This window comes from Tamandua tetradactyla, chromosome 3, assembly GCF_023851605.1.
Source record: "Tamandua tetradactyla isolate mTamTet1 chromosome 3, mTamTet1.pri, whole genome shotgun sequence".
NCBI lineage: Eukaryota > Metazoa > Chordata > Mammalia > Pilosa > Myrmecophagidae > Tamandua > Tamandua tetradactyla.
Window position 1 is genome coordinate 141482132 of NC_135329.1, and position 19471 is coordinate 141501602.

At 36.2% G+C, this 19471-nt stretch overlaps 1 protein-coding gene across 7 annotated transcripts in view; it reads left to right on the plus strand.

Moving 5' to 3' along the window:
* Positions 1 to 19471, plus strand: part of UBR3 (ubiquitin protein ligase E3 component n-recognin 3) — a 296599-nt gene that overhangs the window by 134871 nt on the left and 142257 nt on the right. For 4 of the 7 annotated variants that reach the window (XM_077154105.1, XM_077154106.1, XM_077154107.1 and 1 more), the window contains exons 20-23: positions 13796 to 13937; positions 17604 to 17708; positions 18764 to 18937; positions 19122 to 19154. In XM_077154105.1, coding sequence (XP_077010220.1) covers positions 13796 to 13937; positions 17604 to 17708; positions 18764 to 18937; positions 19122 to 19154 — 454 coding nt within the window. The remainder of the gene's footprint in view (positions 1 to 13795; positions 13938 to 17603; positions 17709 to 18763; positions 18938 to 19121; positions 19155 to 19471) is intronic. The other 3 variants (XM_077154108.1, XM_077154109.1, XM_077154111.1) reach the window with 1 other exon arrangement.

Sequence of the window (19471 nt, forward strand, 5' to 3'; positions counted from 1 at the left end):
ATGATCATGTGATTTTTCTGCTTTGATTTGTTGATATGGTGTATTACATTAATTGATTTTCTTATGTTGAACCATCCTTGCATACCTGGGATGAATCCTACTTGGTCATGATGTATAATTCTTTTAATGTGTTGTTGGATACGATTTGCTAGAATTTTATTGAGGATTTTTGCATCTGTATTCATTAGAGAGATTGGTCTGTAGTTTTCTTTTTTTGTAATATCTTTGCCTGGTTTTGGTATGAGGGTGATGTTGGCTTCATAGAATGAATTAGGTAGTTTTCCCTCCACTTCGATTTTTTTGAAGAGTTTGAAGAGAATTGGTACTAATTCTTTCTGGAACGTTTGGTAGAATTCACATGTGAAGCCATCTGGTCCTGGACTTTTCTTTTTAGGAAGCTTTTGAATGACTAATTCAATTTCTTTACTTGTGATTGGTTTGTTGAGGTCATCTATGTCTTCTTGAGTCAAAGTTGGTTGTTCATGTCTTTCCAGGAACCCGTCCATTTCCTCTAAATTGTTGTATTTATTAGCGTAAAGTTGTTCATAGTATCCTGTTATTACCTCCTTTATTTCTGTGAGGTCAGTAGTTATGTCTCCTCTTCCATTTCTGATCTTATTTATTTGCATCCTCTCTCTTCTTCTTTTTGTCAATCTTGCTAAGGGCCCATCAATCTTATTGATTTTCTCATAGAACCAACTTCTGGCCTTATTGATTTTCTCTATTGTTTTCATGTTTTCAATTTCATTTATTTGTGCTCTAATCTTTGTTATTTCTTTCCTTTTGCTTGCTTTGGGGTTAGCTTGCTGTTCTTTCTCCAGTTCTTCCAAATGGATAGTTAATTCCTGAATTTTTGCCTTTTCTTCTTTTCTGATATAGGCATTTAGAGCAATAAATTTCCCTCTTAGCACTGCCTTTGCTGCGTCCCATAAGTTTTGATATGTTGTGTTTTCATTTTCATTCGCCTCGAGGTATTTGCTAATTTCTCTTGCAATTTCTTCTTTGACCCAGTCGTTGTTTAGGAGTGTGTTGTTGAGCCTCCACGTATTTGTGAATTTTCTGGCACTCTGCCTATTATTGATTTCCAACATCATTCCTTTATGGTCCGAGAAAGTGTTGTGTAAGATTTCAATCTTTTTAAATTTGTTAAGACTTGCTTTGTGACCCAGCATATGGTCTATCTTTGAGAATGATCCATGAGCACTTGAGAAAAAGGTGTATCCTGCTGTTGTGGGATGTAATGTCCTATAAATGTCCATTAAGTCTAGTTCATTTATAGTAATATTCAGATTCTCTATTTCTTTGTTGATCCTCTGTCTAGATGTTCTGTCCCTTGATGAGAGTGGTGAGTTGAAGTCTCCAACTATTATGGTATATGAGTCTATTTCCCTTTTCAGTGTTTGCAGTATATTCCTCACGTATTTTGGGGCATTCTGATTCGGTGCGTAAATATTTATGATTGTTATGTCTTCTTGTTTAATTGTTCCTTTTATTAGTATATAGTGTCCTTCTTTGTCTCTTTTAACTGTTTTACATTTGAAGTCTAATTTGTTGGATATTAGTATAGCCACTCCTGCTCTTTTCTGGTTGTTATTTGCATGAAATATCTTTTCCCAACCTTTCACTTTCAACCTATGTTTATCTTTGGGTCTAAGATGTGTTTCCTGTAGACAGCATATAGAGGGATCCTGTTTTTTAATCCATTCTGCCAATCTATGTCTTTTGATTGGGGAATTCAGTCCATTGACATTTAGTGTTATTACTGTTTGGATAATATTTTCCTCTAACATTTTGCCTTTTGTATTATATATATCATATCTGATTTTCCTTCTTTCTACACTCTTTTCCATATCTCTCTCTTCTGTCTTTTTGTATCTGACTCTAGTGCTCCCTTTAGTATTTCTTGCAGAGCTGGTCTCTCGGTCACAAATTCTTTCAGTGACTTTTTGTCTGAGAATGTTTTAATTTCTCCCTCATTTTTGAAGAATAATTTTGCTGGATATAGGAGTCTTGGTTGGCAGTTGTTCTCTTTTAGTATTTTAAATATATCATCCCACTGTCTTCTAGCTTCCATGGTTTCTGCTGAGAAATCTACAGAAAGTCTTATTGGGTTTCCCTTGTATGTAATGGATTGTTTTTCTCTTGCTGCTTTCAAGATCTTCTCTTTCTCTTTGACCTCTGACATTCTAACTAGTAAGTGTCTTGGAGAACGCCTATTTGGGTCTAATCTCTTTGGGGTGCGCTGCACTTCTTGGATCTGTAATTTTAGGTCTTTCATAAGAGTTGGGAAATTTTCAGTGAAAATTTCTTCCATTAGTTTTTCTCCTCCTTTTCCCTTCTCTTCTCCTTCTGGGACACCCACAACACGTATATTTGTGCGGTTCATATTGTCCTTGAGTTCCCTGATACCCTGTTCAAATTTTCCCATTCTTTTCCCGATAGTTTCTGTTTCTTTTTGGAATTCAGATGTTCCATCCTCCAAATCACTAATTCTATCTTCTGTCTCTTTAAATCTATCATTGTAGCTATCCATTATTTTTTCTATGTTTGCTACTTTATCCTTCACTTCCATAAGTTCTGCGATTTGTTTTTTCAGTTTTTCTATTTCTTCTTTATGTTCAGCCCATGTCCTCTTCATGTCCTCCCTCAATTTATCGATTTCGTTTTTGAAGAGGTTTTCCATTTCTGTTCGTATATTCAGGATTAGTTGTCTCAGCTCTTGTGTCTCATTTGAGCTATTGGTTTGTTCCTTTGACTGGGCCATATTCTCAATCTTTTGAGCGTGGACAGTTATCTTCTGCTGCTGGCGTCTGGGCATTTATTCAGATTTCTCTTGGTGTTGGACCCAGCAAGGTTGTAATATTTTTCTGTGAAATCTCTGGGTTCTGTTTTTCTTATCCTGCCCAGTAGGTGGCGCTCGTGGCACACGTTTGTCTGCGGGTCCCACCAGTAAAGGGTGCTGTGGGACCTTAAACTTTGGAAAACTCTCGCCGTCCTGGGGGTTCGCTAGCCGAAGCGGCTTGAGCCGGCCCTCGGTCCGAACTCAGGGAGGGTTGCTGGTCGCCGCAGTCAGGGAAAGAGCCCGTCCGAATTTCCTAGTCGGCCCTGGGCAACAAGCGTGGCGGGAGGGCGCCAGCGGCAGCGGCCCGCCCGAGAGAGTGCACGTTCCCCGGGAGTCACGGGTTTGGAAGGGGCCTCCCCCACCCGTCACCGTTCTCCGCGGCCTGGGGGTTTCCGATCCAATTCTCTCAGTTGGTCCGGGGGCTGCGCGTGGTGTGGGCGCCAGCCGTCTTTGTTTCAGGGGACCGCCTCTCCAATTCTCCCAGCCAGCCCGGGAAGGGGGAAGGGAGTAACTCCGGCCGCTTGCCACCCCGCCCGGTAAGGCCCGCGCGCCTCGGCGATCTCACCCGAGCTGCTTCTCTCAGCCAGCCAGCCGTTCCAGGATGGGGTACGCTGTCTTTTTTTATCTCTGTTGTGGCTTTGGGCGCTTTCTGTATCGTTTCTACTCCCCTAGTAGGTGTCCTGGAGAAGAAACTAAGATCCGTGCGTCTTACTAAGCCGCCATCTTCTACTTATTTATTTTTAATCCATATTTTTTTTACTCATCTAGACAATGTTTTCTTAAAGAGTTTTATAGTTTCAGCTCTTACATTAGGACTTTGATCCATTTTGAGTTAATTTTTGGTAAGAGGTAGGAGTCTTTAATCTCTGTTCTAGTTTGCTAGCTGCCGGAATGCAACACACCAGAGACGGATTGGCTTTTAATAAAAGGGGATTTATTTTGTTGGTTCTTCAGAGGAAAGGCAGCTAACTTTCCACTGAGGTTCTTTCTTACGTGGAAGGCACAGGATGGTCTCTGCTGGTCTTCTCTCCAGGCCCCTGGGTTCCATCAACTTTCCCGGGGTGATTTCTTTCTCCATCTCCAAGGGCCCGGGCTGAGCTGCAAGTGCTGAGATGAGGAATGCCAAGCTGCTAGACTGTGCTACATTGCGTTCTCTCATTTAAGCACAAGCCAATTAAGTTAAATGTCACTCATTGCAGCAGACAGGCCTCCTAGCCGACTGCGGATGTAATTAGCAACAGATGAGATTCACCTACCATTGGCTCATGTCCACAGCAACAGAACTAGGTGCTTTCACCTGGCCAAGTTGACAACTGAATCTAACTACCACAGTTAGGTTTTGGTGTCACCTTGGCCAAGTGATTATTCCCAGTTGTCTGGTCAAGCAAGTACTGCCTGACTGTTGCTGCAAGGATATTTTGTGGCTGGTTTATAAACTGAAAGGCTGGTACATTAAATCATCAGTTAGTTGATTTCATCTGTAGCTGATTACATCTATCATCAACCAAGACTTGTCTCCCACATCAAGATAATCTAATCAGTTGAAGGCTTTTTAAGGAAGAAGAGACGCTGCTCACACTTCTTTAGCCAACAGGCCTCTTCTTTGGAGTTCTGGTAGACCCTTCATTGGAGCCACCAGCTTTTTATGGCCTGCCCTGTGGATTTTGGCTCTTTCATTCCCACGTTTGCTGAGACACCTTTTAAAATCTCATATTTACAGAACTCTTGTTGGTTCTGTTTCTCTAGAGAACCCTGACTAACACAGCTTGTTACCGGGAGTGGTTCTTGAGAAACAGAATCTTTTTTTTTTTTTTAATAAATATTTTTATAATAAACAACAAACAAACATACAGACATTTTTGACATACAAACATTCTTGACGTGGTTACAATCAGTGGCTCACAATATCATCACATAGTTGTGTATTTATCACTGTTCTAGTTTGCTAGCTACTGGAATGCAATATGCCAGAGATGGTATGGCTTTTAGAAAAGGGGAATTTAGTAAGTTGCTAGTTTACAGCTCTAAGGTTGAGAAAATGTCTCAATTAAAGCAAGTCTATAAAAATGTCCAGGGCGGGCCGCGGTGGCTCAGCGGGCAAGGTGCTTGCCTGCTATGCCGGAGGACCTCGGTTCGATTCCCGGCCCCAGCCCATGTAACGAAAACGGAGAAACAAAGTACAATAAAACAAGAAAATGTTTAAAAGATGTTTCCCTTTCTTCCTCTCTTCCTTCCTTCTATCCTTCCTTCCTTCTCTCTGTCTTTCCTTAAAAAAAAAAAAATGTCCAAATCAAGGCACATGACAGCTTTCTCTCTCGGCTTTCTGCTTTATGAAGTTCCCCAGGAGGTGTTTTCCTTCCTCATCTCCAAAGGTCGCTGGCTTGTGGACCCTCGACTTCATGACTCTGCGGTGTTCTCTGCTCTCTCAGAATCTCCTCATTCTCCCATCATTCTCCTCTTTTATAGGAGTCCAGTAAACTAATCAAGACCCACATAGAATGGGGGGAGACATGTCTCCATTTAATCAAGTTTAATACCCAGAATTGATTGTCACATTTCCATGGAGATAACCCAATCAAATTTCCAACCTATAATACTGAATAGGGATTCAGAGAAACAGTTGCTCCCACAAGATTGATTAGGATTAAAACTTGGCTTTTCTGGGATACATAAATCCTTTCAAACTGACACAATCACTATAATCATTTTTTTGAACATTTGCATCTCTCTAACAAAAGGAAGAAAAAAGAAAAAACTCATACATTCCATACCCCTTAACACCCTCCCTTTCACTGACCTCTAGTATTTCAGTCTACTCAATTTATTTTAACTTTTGTTCCCCTATTATGTGTTTATTTCTTATCCATATTTTTTGCTTGTGTGTCCATACCATAGATAAAAGGAGCATCAGACACAAGGTTTTTGATCTATGATCAGCTGTTCTTCGACATAGCCCCCAAATCCACTAAACTAGGATAAAATCTTTTTGATAAATGGGGAGGGGAGAACTGGATATCTATAACCAAAAGAATGAAAGAGGATCCTTACCTTATACTCCATACAAAAATTAACTCAAGGTGCATCAAACACCTAAATATAAGAGCCAATTCTATAAAGTTCCTAGAAGAAGATACAAGGAAACGTCTTCAAGACCTAGTAATAGAAGGTAGCTTCCTAAACTTTACACCTAAAACACAAGCAAAAGAAGAAAAAAAATAGATAAATGGAAACTCCTCAAAATCAAATGCTTTTGTGTCCCAAAAGACATTGTCAAAAAGGTGAAGAGGCAGCCAGCTCAATGAGAGAAAATATTTTGAAATCACACATTGGCTAAAGATCTGATATCCTGTACACATAACGAACTCATACAACTCAACAATAAAAAAGCAAATAACCCAGTTACAAGCTTAAGATATGAACAGACATTTTTCTGAAAAGCAAATACAGATGGCTTAAAAGCACATGAAGAGATGCTCATTTTCATTAGCAATAAGGAAAATGCAGATCAAGACTACGATGAGATACTACCTTACACCTCTAAGAATGGCTGCTTTAAAAAAACCAGGAAACTATAAATATTGGAGAGGATGTGGAGAAATTGGTACAGTTATGCATTGCTGGTGGGAATGTGTAATAAATAGTATAGCTGCTATGAAAGACACTTTGGTGGTTCCTTAGGAAACTAAATATTGAGTTGCCTTATGACCTGGCAAAACCACTACTCTGTGTAAAACCAGAAGAGCTGAAAGCAGTAACACAGACATTTGTACAGTTTTCTTCATGGCATTATTCACAATTGCCAAAAGATGGAAATGTGGTATGTACATGCGATGGAATATTATGCAGCAGTAAGATGAAATGTTGTCCTAAAGCACATGCCACGATGAATGAGCCTTGAGAACTTAATGCTGAGTGAAATAAGCCAGACGCCAAAGGATGGATGCTGTGTGATTCCACTTTTATGACCATGGTAAAGGTAAAATCAGAGGCTTATAATACAGAATAAAGGGGACCTAGAAATATGCAGAAGCTAGAGATGGGTAAATGGTTAGCTAATGAGATTGAACTTAAATGTGAGAAATAGATAGACATGAAGGTGGTTCACTAGTGGGTTTATAAGAAATATTAACATTTTGAAGGTGAACTTGATCTAAAGGGGTTGTATAGACCCATGTGTTCCACCCATTAACACTGCAAATATAAATAAGTTCTTGCATGAACTACTTCAAAGGTATGAATCTTGTTCAAGGATTGTATAAATTCAGAGTATAGGGAGTGTTCTAATTTGTTAACTGCTGGAATGCGATATACCAGAAGTGGAATGGCCTTTAAAAAGGGGAATTTATTAAGCTGCAAGTTTACAATTCTAAGATTGTGAAAATGTCCATAGTTAGGCAAGGCTACAGAAATGTACAATCTAAGGCATCCAGGGAAAGATACCTTGGTTCTAGAAGGCCTATGATGTTCAGGGTTTCTCTCTTAACTGGTAGGGTACATGGTGAAAATGGTGATGCCTGCTAGCCTTCTCTCCAGGTTTCTTGTTTCATGAAGCTCCCTCAGGAGAGTTTTCCTTTTTCATCTCCAAAGGTCTCTGGCTGCATGGGCTCTCATGGTTCTCCTGGCTTTCTCCAGAATACTCCTCTTTTAAAGGATTCTAGTAAGCTAATCACCTGGAATGAGTAGAGTCACATCTCCCTCTAATCAAAGGTTCATACCCACAATTGGGAGCACCACATCTCCATGAAGCTAATCTAATCAGTTTTCCAACCTACAATGCCGAGTAGGGATTAAAAGAAACAGCAGCCTCCATGAGATTGATCAGGATTATCAATCTTTTCTAGAATACATGATCCCTTCAAATTGGCACAGAGGGAAAAGTGCTATTGGATGCTGTGGGCTGTGGTAAACACAAAAACATCAATAGTACCACAGTAACACCAGGGGTAAATAAGGGGGGTAGGGCGGGAACAAGAGCTAAAGGCAGGTTTTCTCTTTGATGAGGGTGTGTTTATTGGTTATTTTTCTCTTGGGAACAGTGAAATTATCTAAAATTGAGCGTGTTGATGGACTGTTGACTTTGGGCATTATACATGATGCCCAGTGAGTAGAAGTGACTGAAGAATGCACTGAATGAGAAGTAGATTGGCAAATGATGGTGTGTACATATGATCGAATATTGTGCTGCTACCAAAAGGAATGAAGTTGTGAGACATGCAACATTGTGAATGAACCTGTGTGACATTTAGTGAGGCAGAATAAGCTAGAAACAAAAGAGTGATTATTGTATGGTCTCATTTAGAAAATACTTATAAGAAAACAGGGGCCTAGATTGTAAGCTCTTAAAGCAGTCAAATTTAGTTCAGAGTGGTCACTGTTATTTCTGGATTTTGAGAGGCTGTTTTATATATGTATAACCTGGTATTTAGGGACACCCAAATCAATAGGCAAAGTCCTTGATCTTGAGGCTTACTCTTGTGAAGCTTATGCATGTAGCAGAGAAGCTTAGCCTACCTAAAGGTATGTACAAGAGCTACTTCTGGAGGACCTCTTTTGTTGCTCAGATGCAGCCTCTCTCTTCTAAGCCCAACTCTGCAAGTGAAATCATTGCCCTCTGCCCTATGTGGGACCTGACATCCAGGGGTGAAAGTCTCTTTGATGGCCTCAGACATGATTCCCAGGGATGAGTCTAGCCCTGGCACTATGGGATCAACAATGCCAGCCTGATCAAAAGGGGTAAAAGAAGTGTAACAAATAAGGAAAATGCCTCCTGGGGAGTTCCATGAAGCTGGAAACCAAGAGAAGAAGCTGAGACAGTTCAAATAGAGTCAAGAGGCTACTCTGGAGGTCACTCTTATTCAAGCTATAGTAAGATATTGTTAACTACCATAACTTGCCAAACCCCAACCAAAACCAATCCTAAAGGACACCTTGGGCATTATGTAGGATCCTACAAAGATTACATGCCCTGGGATAACTTTCCAGAAACCTCCAACCTCCAGATAGGTCCCTGGACCAAATAAGTCTTGAAATGCAGAGGGTCTGGCCTCTCCAGAACATCAACTAATTCCATTCCCCTATCCTATATTATCGACAGTCCCTTCCAATGTGAAAAATTTAGAATGGGCATAGCCTAAATACCCCTAAAGAGTGGGGGAAAGATCAAAGGTGATGAAGTTATACAGAGAAGATAGGATTTAACAAATGATTGTGATTGCTGATTCATTATATTGATATTTCTTCTAGTCTCCAGTATCTTAGAGCAGCTAGAAATAATAACTTAAAATTGTGGACTTGTACCCCATACTAAACTCTGAAATCTGTTCAACAACTAATTTGTTGCCATGTGCTTTGAAATTTATTGCTTTTTGAATATATGTTATTTTTCACAAAAAGGAAGAAAGTCAATGATGATAAAAAATAAAAATTAAAATAACAAGTAGAAGGCCAGATTTCACCTGCAGGTTGTAGCTTGCCAATCTCTGCTCTAGAGAAACACTGTGTTGGTTTGAAAGGAAGTATGCCCCCTAGAAAAGCCATGTTTTAATCAAAATCTCATTTCATAAAGGTAGAATAATCCCTATTCAATACTGTATGTTTGAAACTGTAATCAGATCATCTCCCTGGAGATGTGATTTAGTCAAGAGTGGTTGTTAAGCTGGATTAGGTGATGACATGTCTCCACCCATTTGGGTGGGTCTTGATTGGTTTATTGGAGTCCTATAAAAGAGGAAACTTTGTGGAGAAGGAGAGATTCAGAGAAAGCAGAACGACATAGCCACATGAAGCAGATTCCACCAGCCAGCCTCCTTTGGAGATGAAGAAGGAAAATGCCTCCTGGGGAGCTTCATGAAACTGGAAGCCAGGAGAAGAAGCGAGCAGATGATGCCGTGTTCGCCATGTCCCCTTCCAGATGAGAGAGGAACCCTGACCATATTCACCATGTGCCTTTCCAGATAAGAGAGAAACTCTGACTGTGTTTGCTGTGTGCCTTCTCATTTGAGAGAGAAACCCTGAACCCATCGGCCTTCTTAAAACAAGGAATCTTTCCCTGGATGCCTTAGATTGGACATTTCTATAGATTTGTTTAATTGGGACATTTTCTCAGCCTTAGAACTGTTAAACTAGCAATTTATTAAATTCCCCTTTTTAAATGCCATTCTGTTTCTGGTATTTTGCATTCTGGCAGCTAGAAAACTAGAACAAACACTGTCCAATAGAAATATAATGCAAGCCACATAGGTATTTTAAAATTCTCTAGTGCCTACATATTGGATGATCTCACTGATATAAAGTAATTATAGTATGTATACTCATAGACATAAAATATAGAATATAAGTTTCCAGGATATAGAATGAGGGTAAAGAATAGGAACCAGTTGCTTAATATGTGCAGGATGTTTGACTAGGTTGAACTTAAACGTTAGGAAATGGACAGAGGTGTTGGGAGCAGGTTATTGTGAGAATAATTAATAGTGCTGAGTGGTGTGTGAGTGTGGTGGCAAGGGGAAATAATAGAGTCATGTATGTCACCAGAAGTAAAGTTGGAGGTTAAAACATGGTGTTCTTGTTTGTAAGCTGCCAGAATGTGATAGACCTGAAATGGAATGGCTTTTAAAAAGGAGAATTCATTAAGTTGCAAGTTTACATTTCTGAGGCTCTGAAAATGTCCAAATTAAGGCAAAGCTATGAATATGTCCAAATTAAGGCATCCAGGAAAAGAAATCTTCATTCAAGAATGCCAATGATGTTCAGGGCTTCTCTGTTTGCTGGAAAGGCACGTGGCAGCATCGTGGCAACATCTGCTAGCTTTCTCTCCAGGAATCTTTAGTGGCTTCCCCAGGGCTCTCTCCATTCTTTTGGCTCTGTTGGTTCTGGTGGCTCTAAAGCTTCTTCCAAAGTGATACCCTCTTAAAAGACTCCAGTAAGCAACACCACCTTGAATGGGTGGAAATACATCCCCATGGAAACCATCTAATCTAAAGTTACCACCCATAATTGGGTGGGTCACATCTCCACAGAAACAGTTAAAAAGCTCCCACCCAGCAATATTGAATGAGGATTAAAGAACTTGGCTTTTCTGGAGTACACAACAGATTCAAACTGGCACACACAGGGATGTATAACACCATGAATCTTATGGTGGCCAATGTCTGTGATTAACTGTACAAATATTGAAAAATTCTTTTATGAACTGGAGCAAATGTATAACATTATTAAAAGGAGTTAATAATAGAGGGGCATATGGGGAAAAATGTACCTATTGTAAACTAGGTACTTAACTAGGTAGTTAACAGTAATATTTTAATACTCTTTCATCAAAACCAGTATTATGGGTCGGTAAAGGGGGTGGGTGTGTTAATCATCAGTTAGTTGATTGCATCTGTCACTGATTATATCTGATCAACTAAGGCATGCCCCCCCACAATGAAATCCAATCAGTTGAAGGCTTTTAAAGAGAAAGAGAGACTCTTTCACTGCTTCTTCAGCCGGTGAGCCTTTCCAGTGGAGTTTATCCAGACCCTTCATTGGAGCCGCCTCCTTCAAAGCCTGCCTTATGGATTTTGGACTCTTCCATTCCCACAGTGAAATGAGACACTTTTATAAATCTCATATTTATAGATCTTTCCTCTTGGTTCCATTTCTCTAGAGAACCCTGACTAACTCAATGTTCAAGTTCTTTTTTTTTTTTTCTTGTGGATGTTTCTTAAGGTTTTGATAGAACTTCTCTTTTCAACCCCTTGGGACTCATTATCTTTTCCTTTTTGTGGGTCATTTTAACTACTGATTCACTTTCTTTTAAATATTATAGGTCTGCTTAGGATTTTATTTAATCTTGAGAAGGGTTGCTAAGTTGTATTTTTCTAAGAAATCTTCTGTTTTGTCTTAAGTATGTAATTGCTGATGAAAAGATCCATATTGCTTAAATTTTATCTCCCTTTTTTATTCCTATTACTCATTTGTGTTTGCTCTTTGTCATTTGTGATTAGTCTTAGCAGAGGACTGCCAATTTTATATTTTTTTTATGAGAACCAGCTTTTGTTTTGTTCATCATGTTTTTTTTCCTTTGTTTCCTGTTTCATTATTTTGTGTTTAATTTTTCATTGTTATATTCTTTCAACTTAGTTGTTTTTTCCTGTTTCTTCTTTTAAAAATATTTTTATTGATAAATCTTCATACGTATATAGTCCACACATGATATACATTCAGTGGGTCACAATATCATCACATAGTTGTCTATTCATCGTCATAATTTTTTAGAACATTTACATCATTCCAGAAACAGACAAAAAAAGGGGAAAGAAAACAAATCATATATACTGTACCCCTTATCCCTTTCTCTTATTGACCACTAATATTTCCATCTATCCAATTTATTTTACCCTTTGTCTCCCTATTATTTATTTAGTCTTTATCCATATTTTTTTAACTCATTTGTCCGTACCCTGGATAAAAGGAGCATCAGACACAAGGTTTTCACAATCACAGTCACACTGTAAAAGTTTTATCTTTATACAGTCATCTTCAAGAATCAAGGCTACTGGAACACAGCTCAACAGTTTCAGATACTTCCCTCCAGCCACTCCAATATACCATAAACTAAAAAGGGATATATATATAATGCATAAGAATAACCTCCAGAATAACCTCTTGACTCTGTTTGAAATCTCTCAGCCACTGAGACTTTTTTTTTTTTTTAATTTTCCAAACAGGGACGTTTGTTTCTTTTTTTGAATGCTCATTTAGTGATTAACAACAACAACAACAAATTGATATATATATATAAAGGTGACTTGTCTTCCAAGTACTGCTTTTGTTGTATCCTATAGCTTTTTACGTAGTTTAGGTTCTAAATATTTAAATTTTTTATTATAACTTTTAATGACCTCTTAATTTCTAAGAATTCTGTGTATTATAATGTTCACATTATGCCTGGAGTGGTTTTTTTTTTTGTTATCGTTTTAAAAAGTTATTTCTAGCTTTATTTTTTGACAAATATTCAGTATAAAATTTATTTTGGTATTTGCTGAGATTTACTTTGAATCTTGGTATATAGTCAATTTTAATAATGTTCTAAGTGCACTTAAATTATGTGTATTCTATAATTGTTGCATGTTCTTTGTTTGTCCTTCATTCAAGCTTGTTAATTGTATTGTTAAAAATCTTCAAAACCCTTACTAATTTCTTTTTTCTTCTGCTATCAGAAGTATGTTAAAATCCTCTACAATGATTGTAGATTTGTCAATTTTTTTGTGTAATTCTGTTATCTTCCTGGGGAGCCCGGTGTTTTCTATTGAAGATGAGACAGACATACTTTCTTATTTCTCCTTGTAGGTTATTTTCTCACTGAGGGTAAAGCTTTTCAAGGATCTCAGTTTTTTATGGGATCTCAGTTCCACCTCTGAACCTTATGTGAGCTCAAGGCCTTGGAATCTGTCTGCTCAAAGAGTTCAAAACCATTGACAAACACAATGTTAATGCTTATTATTAATTCCTTCTTTGGTTTGGTATTGGGAATTCCCATTTCTTTCTTTTCATATATTTGAAGAATATATTCAGAACAATGTATTTTTCATATTTTATCCAGCTTTTTCAACTGTAGACATGTTGAGATTTTTCAGTTTATCTATTTTGCTCTGTTGTTGGAACTGGACATTTCCTTGCTTGGTGTTTTACTTTGTATTCTTTCTGGTCTTTTTCCTTTGTTAGCATTTCAATCCATAATTTTTCTACTTTTCAGCTTACTGCTCTCTACTCAATTTTATCCTTTAGGAAAGGAAATAGTAATATTCATTGTGGAGAGATAGATATTTGTTTGCTGTTTTTAAGCAATTGGATTAAAAAGACTCTTGAGTAGAAAAAAGTGACCAGAAACTAATATCTATAAATCACTGTGGAATCCACAGTTTAGTTTTGAGTCTGTTACCTAATTTTAGTTTTGTTTTATTTTTACAGTTTAAAACAGAGTGGAAAATTCCCTGGAAATCCCTGGCCTCCCTATAAGAAAAGGACACCACTCCATCCCAGCTATAAAGGTCTTATGAGACTTTTGCACTGTAAAACTTTACATATTGTGCTATTCACTCTGCTTTACAAGGTACAGTAGTAATTTGAATAGAATTACAAATTAGAATTTATTTTCATAAAAAAGTGCTAAAGAATAATATTTACATAAAAGAACTACTTATAAAGCAAAGTGTTTTTATACATTTAAGATGTACTAGGATTTGTCATAATCACATTTATGTGAATTTATAGTTGAAAATAACAAAATAGGCAACCCATTCTTTGTAGGAAAATCATTATCTTATCCAGCTTTAGCTAGGAATATTTATGGCTCCTATGAAGCAAGAAATGAAATGTGGAGCTACCTGAGGAATAGAATGAACAACTGGAAACTAGCAACCACAGGAACTCACTAAAATGATAAAGCCAAGTGGGACCAGTGACCCTTAGATTAGGGTTGCTCTCTTTGCTTTTTTCTCTCTGATTAGAAATGTGACTTGGAGGTATTTGAGTAGATTCCTTTGTAGCAGCATCAATAATTGCTTTTGACGACATCTTAAAAAACTCAAAAGTTGGTGCTTTTAATTTCTTACTACCTTGAATATGTTTTATTTTTGGGTTTTCTCACATGGAATGGATTTATTTATTTGGCTGACATTAGAGTACTCAGGAATTGAATGAAACATATTGTGGAGTATGTATGTATATATAACAGGGATATTTATTTTCTAGTCTGATATAAGAGATAGATAAGATAACTATACTCATGTTATATAAAGTAACTATAAACATGTACAAAAAACTGTAGACATTATGTGATTGAATACAAAGAAAATTTAGTTTCTTCTTCCTCATTAGAAGTTAAAAAAAAGAAATGTAAAATAAGCATATTTAAAGCATATTTCCAAATACTACATGTAAATGTTTTTAATTACTTGAGAAAGTATACATTAAATTTAGATTAAGTAGACATTTAATTTTTTTCCTCAACATTTGCTGTCTAATGAAATAATGGTTTTATATTTCTATACTTCTTCTTTTCAAGTCCACCCTATGACCTGTTTTTCATTTTACTTGTAGAAGTTATTCCTGTTAAGATTTGAGAAAGTGTGCCTTAAAAAAAGCATCCTGAGTAGTTTGTTTTCATTAATTTCCAAGAGGATTATTCAGTAAAATAATTTAAAAACCTCTTTTTCTTAATTAAAAAAAGTTGAATTTTTTCTTACTAAAAAGATATTTGTCTTTATTTTACCAATAATGGTCATTTTTTGCGTGCGTACTTAGGGCCAATTTTGTTTCTATTCAGTGTGTGTGTGTATATATATATAAGCAAAAGTTTTTTTGTTATTTTTTTCATATATGAAAACTGAATTTTAGAGATTCAGGTGGTAATGCTGAGAGCTATTATAAGTAATGATTAATAAGTAATAAGTAATTCATGCTTTAAAAATTAAGGATGCCTCCTTGCAGATGATTTGTATTCTTTCAAGTTAACTTTTATCATTTGGTTAATGTAAAAATGCTATTTTATAAAAAATAAACATTGGGCAACATATTAGGGTTCTCTAGGAAAGCAGAACTAATAGGATGTATCTGTAAATATGAGATTTAAAAAAAATGTCCCACACAACTGTGGGGATGCATGAGTCCAAATTTGTAGGACAGGCTGCTATCTGACAGCCTCAGAGAAGGTCTTCAATGAATCCCCCAGGAGAGGCTAGCTGGCTGAAACAGAGAGATACTTTCTTCTGACTTCTCCTTTAAAGTTTTCAAATGATTAGATTAAATGTCGCTAATTGTGGAAGGCACACCCCGTGGCTGACTATAATGTAATTAGCTGTGGCTGCAGCCCAGCCTTTTCGTTTATTAAGCAGCCATGAAATGTCCTTGCAGTAACAGTTAGGCCTGTGTTTGCTCCATCAGACAACTGGGCACCATTATCTGGCCAAGTTGACACATGAACCTAACCATAGCAGGCAGTGTTTTAGTTGTTACACAGTCATTATGAATGAATTTTAAAACCTCAGGTTTATAATCACTTTCATGACTTTAATGAAAAAAAATTCTGTAATTGATATTGTATATGTTTAATCTTGTCAAGTCAGCTCTCCAAAAGTCAGTTTAAATAAACTACCTTTATCATGTTCATAACATGTTTAATATTCAAGAAACTTAATACAGGGCATGTTAAAATCCCCCAGAAAAATTGCTTTTATTACTTTTTTTCTTTTGCAGTATCCAGTAAAGTGATTTTTATTTCTTAGTTTTTAAGTTACTCAAAGTTGTAATGTCACAGGATTTCAAGTCAAAGTTTATTAGAATTTAGTTAGTGGTGCTTTATGTATCTGTCTAGACAAGGCAGCATAGTATGACAAAAAACAATGGCCTGGAAATCTGAAATCGGTGTTCTAATGTTGCTCATACTAGGTGAGAGTGTGGCTGAGCCTTATTTTCTTTTCTATAAAGTAGTGAGTTTACAACAGTGACCTTTATTATCTCCCAGCCTTCTCTTCCCTCTTACTGCTGCAATTAAAACAAATTGCTAGATATTGTGGGTAGCAGATTAAAGATATTAGCTCATGTAATCCTCAAAACTATTCTAGATTATTATTTCAGTTTTAGAGATTGGAAAACTAAGTCCACAGTCTGTTGGTTAAAGTCAGATAGCTTGGATTAAAAAAGTCAGATTTTTAAAAGGTTTTGAAAGCCTTTGCTTCTTCCCACAAGCTATGAATGGGAAAACACTGTCAGTAGTCAAAATAAACATTAGAAAGTCAGTAAATTGAAAGTCTCCATTCTTTATTCACAATAAATTGGATCTTAAATGACTAAGTCCTCCTTTCTCAGTCTCCTTACTATTTGGGCAGTTTCTGTGAGGCTCAGCCTAGCCTTTTCTCTTTTAGGTATGCTGAAATTATGTCTCTTTTAGCTGACATCACTACTTCCTACACAACTTCCTCTTGTCATTTCCCTCATTTGGTCTTTTTTAATAGTAATGACGACAGTATCTGCTAGGCCACTTTTTTTCTTATAATATTTTAGATGTCTTCTGGTTGGTGGTCTGTTACATTACATTGAATGAATGATTGGTGTAGGTAGCTCCTGAAATTCTGTGTCAATGTGTAGGTCTTGTTTTGTATAATCGAGTATATGATCAGATTTATCTAATTCTTCTAAGCAACCTCTTTTCTACCATACATGTCACACAGTAACACACACTTAGACAACAACACAGAAGCTCAGGATTTTAATTTTAGAGATAGATTTTAAGAACATTAATGTTCCTTAAATCTTTATTGTGCTTCCAGTTATTTGCCAGGTACTATACTGAACATATTTGTATGAATTATCCTCTTTACTGAACTTATTTAACTGATATTCTTTTCATCAGGAGAAAAGTAAGTATTAGCAAATTAGAATGTAAAAAATTCCTATTATTTTATTAGATAGATGCTGGTACATTTATTATGAATGGTTTTAGTGTTCTGTTTAATATGTTAACCTTTTGGGAACTATCTGAACTAGTGTTTCTGGATAGTGCTTAAAATATGTGATTTTGCAAGGGAATCTCTCTTATTTTGGTTTTAGTTTGTCTTTTCATCAAGCTATAGCTTTACTTACATATCCTGCTTGTGCTGTATGTTTATTTTTATGTATTTGATTGTGTTATTTTCAACAACAGTAGTATTGTTGGATCTTTAAATGAAATATATTTTGTGGAAAAAAGTAATTATGAGGCATTTTTCCCTTTTTAAAGATTTTGATGGATCATCAAAATCTGTCAGAACATGTTCTCTGCATGGTTTTATATCTGATTGAATTAGGACTTGAAAATTCTCCTGAAGAGGAATCAGATGAAGAGGTAAGTAGTTTCTTTTATTTTATAATTTCAAATAGTAGAGTTATATATGACATTCCTTAATAAATGTAATATGTAATCATAAAGTATATTTATACATTCAGCATACCTCCTATAAAGTCTTCTTAAGAACTACTGGAAAAGAACCCTTTTTGATCTTCAAGTACATATGTTCTTTTAGAGGTTTCACTGATATATTAAACTCTAGCTTTGGAATTATTGAATTTGGAAAATGTAGTTCATAGCATCACAAAAAGTAATCTAGGAAAAGTGGTTAATGTATTTTTTGATCTTAAGAACGTTGATTACTGGTAATCAATCTTTGTTAGGACTTCATTCTAGAAATTCTAATAATTTGGTTGGATATTGTTTTTGAGTAGCAAATTCTTTCTGTAAAGATTTTAAGTTAATGGAGTAAATATTGTTACATGGAATAATGTTTAAAGTGCTTAGGAATGCAATTTGTTAATGTGTTTCATGACCTTAGAAGTATCATTTCCATAGAAGCAGTTGTTACTGCAAATTATTTTTGGAAATGTGAGAGTCTTCTCATACTCTCTCTCCAAAAAGAGAAAATAAAACACGATATACTTAAAGCAAAAACAACAAATGAGTTAGTGCTTTGTAGTCCAAATTGAATCAACATGGATATTTTAATAGACATTAAAAGTCATTAAGATTCCTCTAAAACCAAGTTATACTCTGAATTTTCAGACCTTCTTCCACAGTTAGTCCAACTTAGTGATATTTGACTGTATTTCAAGTTATTACCAATGAATTATGAGAAATATTCTGTTATGTTAATTATTTCCAGATTGGGAAAAACTATTTTTCAGGAAATATTAACTTCCATTGGACATACCCATATTAATATTGGGAAATTAATTCATGTATTTAGTGTTTGAATTTGATTTTATTTACACTTTATAATTTGTGAATGAGGTTATGAAGGATTCAGGAACGTAACAAGCAGTGGCTCATTATTTGGACTTGTTACATTTCCGTTGTACCTGAGACCTGACATGTTAAGGTTTGATATTCATTTTATTATGTTATAGGCATCAGTTGGTGGACCAGAGCGTTGCCATGATAGTTGGTTTCCTGGCAGTAACTTAGTATCGAACATGCGACATTTTATAAACTATGTTAGAGTGAGAGTTCCAGAGACTGCTCCTGAAGTGAAGAGAGACTCGCCTGCAAGTACCAGCTCTGATAGCTTGGGTTCTTTACAGGTAAGGATAAGAAAGAGAAAAAGAAAAATGCAAACCTTTTCGTTATATTGGGCTATACTGTTTAGATCATCCTCTGATATCTAAAAGAAAAAAATGTGATTGTAGATTACTTTAAATTGTCTCATTTCCTCTGATATATCTAAGCAACTTCTGCCTCACTAGCCTTTTTCCTTTAATCCGCCAGAGTTCAAGACGGCCTAGAGTTCTTCAAAGAGAGGTAGATGTGTGTGATATTTGCATTAGCTGGCAGTGCATCTTTAGCTAGGAAATGGGGGAAAAACCGCTTTGAAGTATTTGTATATGTGTGTGCTTAATTAATTAATATGATTAAGTTTAAAAAACTTTATTTAATATATGTGACTTTTTGATAAAATTATTTTAGCTTATTTTTTTTAAATTCATATTATTAAGCTTAAAATAATACTGAATATTTTATAGTGGGACTTTCCTATTAGTATTAGCAGTATTTTGATCAGTTATAGGCTGTACATTTATAACTAACATCTTAAAATGTCTGTGTCATAATCAAAATAA